Source organism: Crocodylus porosus, unplaced genomic scaffold (assembly GCF_001723895.1).
Source record: "Crocodylus porosus isolate Cpor-Errol unplaced genomic scaffold, CroPor_comp1, whole genome shotgun sequence".
Taxonomy (NCBI): Eukaryota; Metazoa; Chordata; order Crocodylia; family Crocodylidae; genus Crocodylus; species Crocodylus porosus.
Window position 1 is genome coordinate 44479979 of NW_017728906.1, and position 10390 is coordinate 44490368.

The 10390-nt window shown below is 40.1% G+C and overlaps 1 protein-coding gene across 1 annotated transcript; it reads left to right on the forward strand.

Annotated features, from left to right (window-relative positions):
• The first annotated feature begins 881 nt into the window (after nt 1-881).
• On the forward strand, nt 882-7958 carry CUNH21orf33 (chromosome unknown C21orf33 homolog). Its single transcript, XM_019557117.1, has 8 exons — nt 882-948; nt 1516-1800; nt 3928-3997; nt 4952-5065; nt 5301-5420; nt 6392-6484; nt 6855-7011; nt 7640-7958. The coding sequence occupies exons 1-8, from the start codon at nt 882-884 to the stop codon at nt 7781-7783; spliced, it is 1050 nt and encodes a 349-aa protein (XP_019412662.1). The 3' UTR covers nt 7784-7958.
• Nucleotides 7959-10390: the final 2432 nt, after the last annotated feature.

Here is a 10390-nt window from a genome sequence, read left to right on the forward strand (position 1 = left end):
CGAGTCTGGGGTCATGTGGGCACACAGTGCAGTGGCGGAGGGGGAGCAGAAAGCGTACATGGGCACAAAGTGAGGGGTATGGCTGTATGGGCACACAGTGCAGCACTGGCCTGGGAACATGTAGTTCACTCCTGGAGTGACTCGCAAGGTATACATTCCCACCCTCTTGGAAGTTGGACATCCCTGGGGTAGCAGCTGAAGGCGAGCTACTGTTTTTTTTTATGCTGTTTTTTTGGTAACATCAATGATATTGAACACAGGGTAGAGACAAACAGGATGGCTAAGGGAATGGGGTATGGAAATGGAAGTTGCCTTAGCCAAAGTAGAAGCAAAATTCAGATATTTGAGGAAGCAGATAATCTCCATTCCAAAAATCTGGAAGAAGTAACACATGAAGTCACAGGTCCAGTAGTGGCGATGTTGAAGGGGAAGGTTATTACTATGTAGTGGGAAAATAACAAATATAGTTTTTATTCCTCCACCACTAAAGTACTGTTTAATTAATATGTGGTGCAAGCCTATTAAAACACATGTTTGACTAGAATAAAGCACTTGATGGAGTACCACATGAGACGCTATTAGTTATATGGGAGAAGATGAGGGTTAGTAGAAAAATGGTAAGGTGAGAGGAAATGGCTGAAGAGGGAAAAAAACAGGTGTAATAAAAAGTTGGAGAAAGCTTACTTTTGACTTCAGGTCTTGAGACAGATGTAATCTAATATTTTAATGAATAACCTCAGTACAGAAACTAGCTACCATATCTACTTGCATACCACATGCACTCCCTCCCCCACCCAAAAAAAACAACCCCCCCAAAAAAACCAAAACTCTCCAAAACTCGGCTATGTTCATTAAGTAAGGGAGCTGATTTCCATGCTGGAATGGCAGTAGCTTTTGCCAGCAGCTGTAACAGGGTTAAAACTGTAGCTGTGGAACTACAGAACACAGGTAAGTGATACTGGGGAGTAAGTCTCCTCTTTCTGTACATGGCCAGCATTCAGCCATTGTGAGCTTGTGCTGTGGCAGTTAAAAGTCTGGAAAAAAATCTTTTTTTCGTCATTTTGCCTCCCCAAACCAAGGGGCATGTGTTGTTTGTGGGCCTGTGGAATGTGAGAAAATATGGTACATGAAGTTTGCTCATGTCCCAAAGTTGGGAGGCATCATCGGTGTGGGGGGGAGCATTGATGCTTTATATAGGAAGAACTAGATGACCTTGAGGACTGGAGTGATAGAAAACATGAAATTTAGTGGCACAGAGTACAAGCTCATGCACTCAGGGACTTCTTACAATATTTCCTGCAGCCAATTTGGGGCTCACTGGTTGGAAATAAAAGAGGAAGGGAAAGACTTGTGTGTATCAGTTGATTGCAGGATCACTCTGACTGCCAGTGAGGCAACTGTGAAAAAGGCAAATGCACTTTTAGGCAAGGCATCTCCAGTAGATGCAGGGAAGTGTTAATGCTACTAGCGAGACTTATCTGGAATACTGCATACAAGTTTCGTTTTCTTGTTCAGGAAAGAGGAACTCAAACTGCAACAGGTACCAAGAAGAGTTACTAGGAAGTCTAGGGAAAGAGGGTCTATTTTATGAGAGAAGGTTGAAAGGGATTGCTAGGCTAAACAGCAAAATGATGGCTGGAAGCAAATATGACTGTTTGGTAGAATTACATCAGGAGATAAACACTAGAAAGGGAGAAGAACTCTGTAAGCCAAAGGGCAAGATTGGCTCAAGGACAAACAGTTATAAACTGGCTGAGAGTAAATTCAGGCTGAAAATCAAGTTTTCGAAGTATCAGACCAGTGAGATTCTGGAATAGCCTCTCTTTTGGGGTAGTACAGGTAGAAACCGTAACTAGTTTTAAAATTGAGCTTGGTAAATTTATGAAAAGTCTTATATGAAAGGTCAAATATATATGCATGTAAGTAATATCATTAGTAAACGAAGGGAATGCAGTCTATGCAGTGGCTCTCAACCCGGGGCCTGCATGTGACCCAGCACACTGCTGTGGCCCATGTGACATCCTGTTAAAAAAAAAAAAGAGTAAAGACATTTGACAGTGTAAAAATGAGAGGTATTACAGAATATTGACTTGTTAGAGAACGGATACCAAACATGTTTTAAATGGATACACAGGAAGTAAGCTGTGCGAGTTTGGCCCACGTAACACATTGAGAGAAGCAAATGTGGCCTGCTGTGGCAAATAGGTTGAGAACCACTGGTCTAGAAGAAAGTACTGTCAGATGGGTATATAACTGGTTGGATCATTGTGCGAAGAGGTTTGTCATTACCAGTGGTTCAGTGCCTAACTGGGAGGAGGTGTCCACAGGATGCAGTCTGAGGAGCCATGCTGTCTGGCCTGCAGGGCTTGTGGAGGGACTAGGAGCAGGGGAGCAAGATGAGTGGGGGCAAGGCTCACCGCCAAAATCCAGGGTATGTGTTTTGGGCACCACACTTCAAGAAAGATGTGGACAAATTAGAAAAAGTCCAGCAAAGAGCACCAAAATGATTCAAGCCTGGGAAACAGATTTAGGAGGAAAAGATGAATGAGCAGGGATTATACAGTCCAGAGAAGAGAAAATTGAGGGTGCATTTTATAACTGTCTTCAAATACCTGAAGGATAGTTTTATAGAGGATGGTGCTGATTTATTCTCTGCAGCTGTGGGATGGGGCAGGGCAGGGGGCAGTAAGTACTCTTCTTTTGTAGCAAGAGAAATGTAGCTGGAATGTTAGGAAGAATTTCTCACTTTGGGAGTTGTTCAGTATTGGAACAAGTTATCCAGAGAAGTTGTGGACTTTCTAGCCTTGGAAATTTTTATGAGCAGGTTAGACAAATACTTAAGTGAAAGAGTGTATACAGGGATGATCATGCCTTGAGCAAGAGGTTGGACTAAATGACCAGCTGAGGTCCCTTTCACCTGCATTTTTCTGTGCGTCTGTGGAATAAGTAATTGATAAAGTGTTCATTAATCTTCTCATAAGAGTAGAGAGTCAGAGTTAAGGTGTTAAGTTATTGAGTGCATGGCGTCATTGCCAACTGGAATTGTAGTCACTTTTTAAAACATGAGTTTATAATAGTTTCGGGAACTGGCAGTCCTCTTGGATTATTTAGGTTTTAGATTCATACTTTCCTGTTTTTAAATATTTTTTTCTATTTTCTGTCAATATGTACCTTCACAAACAGGAAAAGTTGATGACATACATGGTGGTATCAAATGAACAAAGTAGCGCTACAGAAGTACAGTAGCTCTTTTTCTCTCTACCTCTTGCTCTCTTTACTTTCTTTTAGTTCCAATGATAACTAGGGTGGAGTCCGGATGCTGACATGGACAGATATGTTGGCAGTATTGCTTTCAGATCAGCTTATAAGGGAAATTCAGTTGAGAGTAGTTTGCTTAATTTTTCAAAAAACGTAGCCATTCACCTCTAATCATAGAATAGTAGGGTTGGAAGGGACACTAAACCAACTCAGATAAGGATCCTCAGACAAAAATTTATCTAAGAAGCAAAAGAGCATAGTAAATTCTACTTAAAGTGCACCTTTACACCCCTCCTTTCCATGTGTTTCAAGATGGGAATGTGTTTCATGTAACGTACAAGCACCCTCTTTTGTGATTTGGGAACATGAAAGCTCATAGTGGTGTTTTTAAACACTTTTTATAACTGTAAGTATTTTCTGATATTCATTCAGTTTTTGAAGTGTGGGAAAAAATGCAGAAGCAAATATGGTTTGCCGTTTAAGTCGGTGGGAACTGTGGAACTATTTGCAATGTGACAGGCTACAATCAATAGCACATTTCCTCTCTGCAGGTTAAACATCAGCACTAAGGCCAATATCCATGTTTGTTATATCTATTCCCAAGTGTTTGTAAAAGACCTCAAAGCGTAGTGTGGGAAATAGATAATTTGTCTGAACTAAGGTCTTGATTTTATTTTTTACTGCAGGTCTTGTCTGGATGTGGTGTTTATGATGGTACTGAAATCCACGAAGCCTCTGCGTAAGCAGCTTTGTGTAATTCAAGTTCTAGCAATGTATCCTTCACAATAGACATACAAAAAACTAGAACTCTTGGTTCCAAAAGGGTACCTTTTATTAGACCAACTGGAAAATGGCAAGAGCTACTCCACACAGCTCACAAAGATACTCTCATGGACCCAGAGGGACAGACTTCCATCTTCAGCTCCCTCTGAGTTCTAGTTTTTATGTCTTTTTGGCTCAGACCAACACGGCTACCAAGTACACTCCTTCACACTAGAGCATTTTATCATATCAAATTAATTTCAGCTTGCTCAGTACTACCCTGAAATAGTCTTGATGGCAGATGGTTCCCCTCTGGGGTCTTTTTGACAGCCAGGGGATGCCACTATTTTGTCCCAGCTTTATGTTCCTCAATACGCTCTTAAATCACAGTTTTTCAGGGGGAAATGACTGGGCACAGTGTAAGGCTACCAACTACTAAACCAGAGTAGTGAAATGTTGAGAGACAGGCCTGCTCTCTTGAGCAGTACCTCTAGTTCCTCCATTCATGCCACCTGAATCATAGATTAAATTTTATAGCCAGCTTTCTGAGCATTCATTTCTGAGCCAGACTTACTTATAAGAATAGTACACCAGGCGTATTCATCTTAATGTCTCTTGGTGTGACTTTTGCTGTCATTTTTGAAGGAAGGCCAACTGGTCACTGAAATAGTTATAGACAGCCAAAGAGATTGAAGTAATGCCTGCAGTTTATCAGCCACCCTGCTGGCCAACTATTACACTGTAAGCATTTTATTAATGCTGACAATGTGTAGTTTTAGTTGATGGTACTTTACCAGTTCTTTTTTCTCTAAAAACAAGGAATATGCCTCTAGCAGGACTTAGAGGCAAATAAAAGTCCTGCCGTAATTTGTTTGCCATTATGACATCTTCTCTCTGAAGGTTTTCAATGTATTTTATGCCTGTGTTGTAGCATACTGTTCCACCTGAGTCGCAAGGGAGCTGAAGTTCAGATGTATGCTCCAGATATTCTTCAGATGCACGTTATTGACCACACCAAAGGACAGCCTGTTGAGGCTGAATCAAGGTAAAAGCTATGTTTAAGTAGATGCTTTTTCTTGTTGTTACCATATGCAGTCTCCCTTATCTCAAATGGGTACTGTATTTCCTGCTAGTTTTGTTTCAGAAGTCACTGTTGCTATGTTTATTCAAAGCCATGATGGTTTCTTACTCTTCAAAAATGACGTAATTCCTTTATATACTTGCACCCTTGCACACACAAAGCCTTTTTCTTCTAACTGTTTTATTTCTGGTTCTCCAAGAAATGTTTTAACGGAATCAGCAAGGATTGCTCGTGGTAAAATCACAAACCTGGCTAAACTTACTACACAGGACCATGATGCTGTGATCTTCCCTGGTGGCTTTGGAGCTGCTAAAAACCTGTGAGTGCCAAGTTAAGTAAGCAGTAATTTAAATCCTTTATGCATAACTCACAGTAGTAACAAGAAACAGTTAATTGCCTTTTTATAGAATGCATCAATTTACTGAGTTTGGAGATTGCCTTGGGATAATGTTCTCAGTGCAGTGCTTAGATAGGCTGGGATTTTCCCATATGATTCCTGTTGCTGCAGGATAACAGCACTAAGTCTCTCTCCATTTGTCTCACTAAAAATTCCCCTTAAAATTAGTCAACAGTGCATGTTACATAAAAAAATATTTTTTCCCGCTGAAGCTGTGGTTTCTTGGGGCACAGTGGGGAAAGTGAAGGTAAAATGTTTAGTTTCAGATTATTTCTTGGTACTTAGTTTTGGCTACAATGTATCTGTGTGTCAGTAAACTTATTAAATACATGCTATTTTTTGAAAGCAAGTTATTTATCTTGAGAAAGTTTGCTTGTCAACACAGGGGGACATTTCTTTTGATTTTTGGAGCAGCATGTGTTTAAACGGGGGCAGGCAAAATGATGGATCTGGCTGGTGGCTGGACTCTGTTTCCCAGTAGCCCCTGTCTGCATCACTGCGGCCAGTGTCCATGGAAATCCAAGCAGCAGCAGGGCCGTGACAGCATGGGGCCAGGATTTCCATGGAGATAGGCCCTCGCAGCATAGGCAGGGTGCACGCCTAGGCAGGGAGCTGCTCCAGGGCCGGGGCTGGGATCTTGCAGCGGTAACAGCATGGTCTGGAGCTGGGGCGGAGCTGCAGTCTGCTGCCTGCACACCCCTGCTTGCATCACCCTCCCACCTCCACATTTTCTACTGCTTTGTAGATTTTTGCTGTATCAAGGAGCTGCCCCTTGTGCTTCACTGAAGTTCGGATTCTAATTTGTGGTGGCCATTGAGGGATGTTCTGAGTGTCAGTGCACATCTGAATGCTTAGCTTTGTAATGAGGTGTTCATGACTGTCTCTTGTGACAGATCCACCTTTGCTGTGGACGGGAAGGATTGCAAAGTGCACAAAGAAGTCGAACGGGTCCTTCAGGAGTTCCACAAAGCAGGCAAACCTATTGGGTATGTACGTAATAGGAGCTGGGCCCTTACAAATACTGCTGCGGAGTGGTAGCTTGAGAGTGGAGATCAAATTAATTCTGTGTAGGTATGTAGAGGTTGGCATGGAAGGTAGAAAAAACGTGTGTGTTTTGCACACATGGCTTTTTTTAAAGTCATCCTTCGAGTTTGTGTGAGTAGAGAGAAGTAGTTATGAAAAAAAACCACATTTACTTATCGGGCAGGAAAAACCTTGATACTGGACAGAAGAAATAACCTTTTCACATTTGTCTTTCAGATCTTTAAGAGCACAGACTCTAGAATCGTTATAAATACAATTCATCCTTTTAAAGAAGGGGCTTTCTTGGACTTCCCTTTCCTATTTTTCTTGCAGGCTGTGCTGCATTTCACCAGTCCTGGTGGCAAAAGTACTCCCTGGTGCTGAAGTTACTGTGGGACACGAAGTAGAGGAAGGTGGAAAGTGGCCTTATGCTGGAACTGCAGGTGCCATTAAAGCACTAGGAGCAAAACATTGTGTCAAAGAAGTAACCATATCCTTTGTCATTAACATTTGGTGACTGTCACTTGAGAAATTGAGAGTTGAGAAGCAGTGAATTCTCTTGGTTTATACATTATTCCAATTGTAAAGCCATATAGAAGCACATACATGTGCTTCTATTCCAAATTCTTCCAATTGTATAGCCATACATGAAGCACCTGGCTGTAACAATAGCTGTGTGATTCCTGATGTATAATGCTCACCTCTTTTGGCATAGCCAACACCACAGTTAATTCAGAGGTGCTGTGTGCAATACATGTACAGACCCATTCATACGGTCTCATACAGACCCATAACTAGTAAGTTTTCTTTGAGCCTCAGTTCTTTTCCCAAAAAGATAAAGTAGTAGTCAAACAAGCTTTATTCCAAACCACTAAATTCTAGATGAGGAGTTTCTCATTTTTTCTTGTAATCTGTAATACAATACTAGCATTGTAGTCTCAATGAGATTCAGGTATTTCTGGCAAAGTAAGTAAAACCACTCCTTTCATAGTAACTAGCTTTCATTTCGCCTGTGTGTAAAGGAAGATATTTGGGATTGTTTTTATTTACTTTGTTTCTTTTTGCAGTCCGTGTCTATCAGTACTGGGTTGGTTATGCTTTCCTTAACTCTCTTCCACGAAGCTCATGTGGACTTGAAAAACAAGGTGGTCACTACCCCAGCCTTTATGTGTGAGACAGAATTACATCACATCTTCGAGGGCATTGGGGCCATGGTAAAGAATGTCCTGAAATTAACTGGCAAATATAGTGGTGTTTCATAAAACAAGCTTTAGCACAGGTTTGAATTCGGAGTACACCACCAGAAATAAAAAATCAGTTCTTTTGTAAGCCACTGATGAAACTGATGATCTATTCAGCTCTATTCAGATAATGCCTTTTTATGTAGTAGGGGTTTTTTTTGCAGTGATTCTCAAGCACTTCTTAGCAGAAAGTTCTGCAGAATGTCTCATTAGGAAGAGGCAGTGTGTCCTAAATCCTAAAGTCTTGTCTTGGACTTAAGCTTCTGGGTAGGGTTAAATGGGAATGATCTGAAGCCAGCCAGCATGTGACAAAACATTCCTGAGGAAAATACTAAAGATTCACATGATGACTGAATGGCATGAGCAACAGAGTCATTAGCCAGAGTGGCAGTCTGGACTACTAGTCCAGTAGTGCAGACTGCCACTCTGGCTAATGGCTAAGTTTGAGATACAGGGCTAACACCATTTGGAGTTTCTGGCTGCTGCTCTTGGAAAACTACATTAAAATTCACCTCTGGCTAGTTTAGTTAAAACAGCTATTATTACCTTTACTTTCCTGAGCCTGCTGGTTTGTCTCAGATGTTGCTCAGGTTTGAAGAGAGAGAGATTGATCTGAATCACAAAGGTATTGGGGAAGACACACTTATGTGTGTTTCAAGCAGGGTTGCTGTAGTTTGCTATTTATGCAGATGTATGTGAGCTAAAAGCCAAGATTGCTTTGATTTAACTAAGAGAATTGCACATTTTCCAAGTCTTAGTGCATTGTTAGCTTTGTGTTGCTCAGGTTTTTTTTCCCCTTTCTTTACTCTTTCAGGGCTTTTTTCTGTTTTAAAAAAACCTGCTCTTTCCAATCTGAATAAACTAAATTTCAGGAGCAGGACATATCTTTATTTATAAATATATAGATTCTGAGGACTCCAACCATGATTAATTGCACAGTAAACCTCCTGCATAAAACAGGCCTGGAAATTCAAAAAAACAAACTGCTGCAGTAATTTGTAAGTTTTAAAGACATCGCCTATGCTAATGTAATTATTTGCCTAGCAGTGAACACTGGATACTACCATGTTCCCCTCACCAGAATAACAGAGCTCTTCCAGAGAAATACAGTCAAATGTAGGAAGAATGATGGCTAAATAAATTAACTTTTGTCCAATAATCCTTTTACAATGTTTAATCATGGGACCTTTTGCATTTTGAAATCACTTGATGTGTTCGTACAGTCGGATGCTATAGTATTTCCATCTTTTTTCCCTACATTTTTCCATTTGCTTCTGCTTTTATTTCTTTTTCAGTCTTCGTGAACATTAACTTTGTTCCATATGAGCCCAAACCACATTCTCTTCCATAGACAACTAAGCTAGAAGGCAAAAGAGTTGTTTTCCCTATTCACAGGCAAATAATGTTGGCTTAACTTTAATTATTACGCCCTTTTCCATGACAAATGCCATCTTTAAAACACACTTGCCCTGAGTTACATCTTCAACAGGAATTTTAAGTCATATACATGAAATTATTTTTTTCAGAAGTCCCAATTCCTAGGATGACCATTTTCAAAGATCACAGAATGGATTTTGAGGATTTTTTTTTAATTTTTGGCCTCCATATACTCTATTTAATTTGGTGACTGACTAATGTGACAAGCTGAGTATATATACTAATTATTTTCTCTTTAGGCCTACTGCCCCAATTAGGAAAACTAAAAAAAATTGTTTTGACCTGTCCACAAAAGTCTGCTGGCTGGTGTATTACAGAAATGACAAAAACTCATATGAGTCATGTTCAGTGAAATGCCAGTGGTTAATGAGTATTTTAGTTGTGCGTCTCATAAATCAGTAAGCCTCAGTTATATCAGACTTCAGAGTTTATATGTTGATCTTGGGCTGAAATGCTTTCTCTGCCCTTCACTGGAAATCAACAAAGATTTAGTACAGTTTGTTTAAAAATGACTTTTATTTTTTTTATTTTTACAAAAAAAAGAGATTTTGGCTTGTAATCTTGTTTAACCAATCCTCAGATGAAGAAAAGATAGGCACTTCCTTGGGCGAGGTGCTTTTCCTTTTTAAAAAAACAGATCCTTTTTGTCTCCAAAGCAAATATTTGATGTAGCTGGAGGTTCTGAGTGGACCACAAGAACATGCAAAATTGTCATTGATTACCTTAATTATTTAAACTGTGATCTTTTTTAAAAGATAGTATTCTCTCTCATAGGGATTCTGTCATTAGCACATATGCAGCTAAAGCAAGAGCTACATACAGACTGTATCACTGAGTGAATATATATTATGCGTGTGTGTAGAATAAACTGCCTACTGCATTGATTTGTACAATGCTGGCTTTGTGTGTGCAGAAGATTTTGTAGGAAACTGCTGGCTATCAAATGAGCAAGAAATGAAGAATAAATCACTGTCATGCAAATGATGACAAATAAAAGTTGCTTCCATATGTCTGTCTTGTGAATTTATTATGGTATTACCTTATTTTTACAGACATCTGATTAACTCCATGAGGAGAAGGAGAGGTTTGAACCTTATTAAGTGTAACAGAGTGTTCAAAATATCTTTAGACCCTGAGTCAGTGAGTGCATTTGGGGGGAGAGAGGAGCTGCATTTCATTTATTTTGTAGGT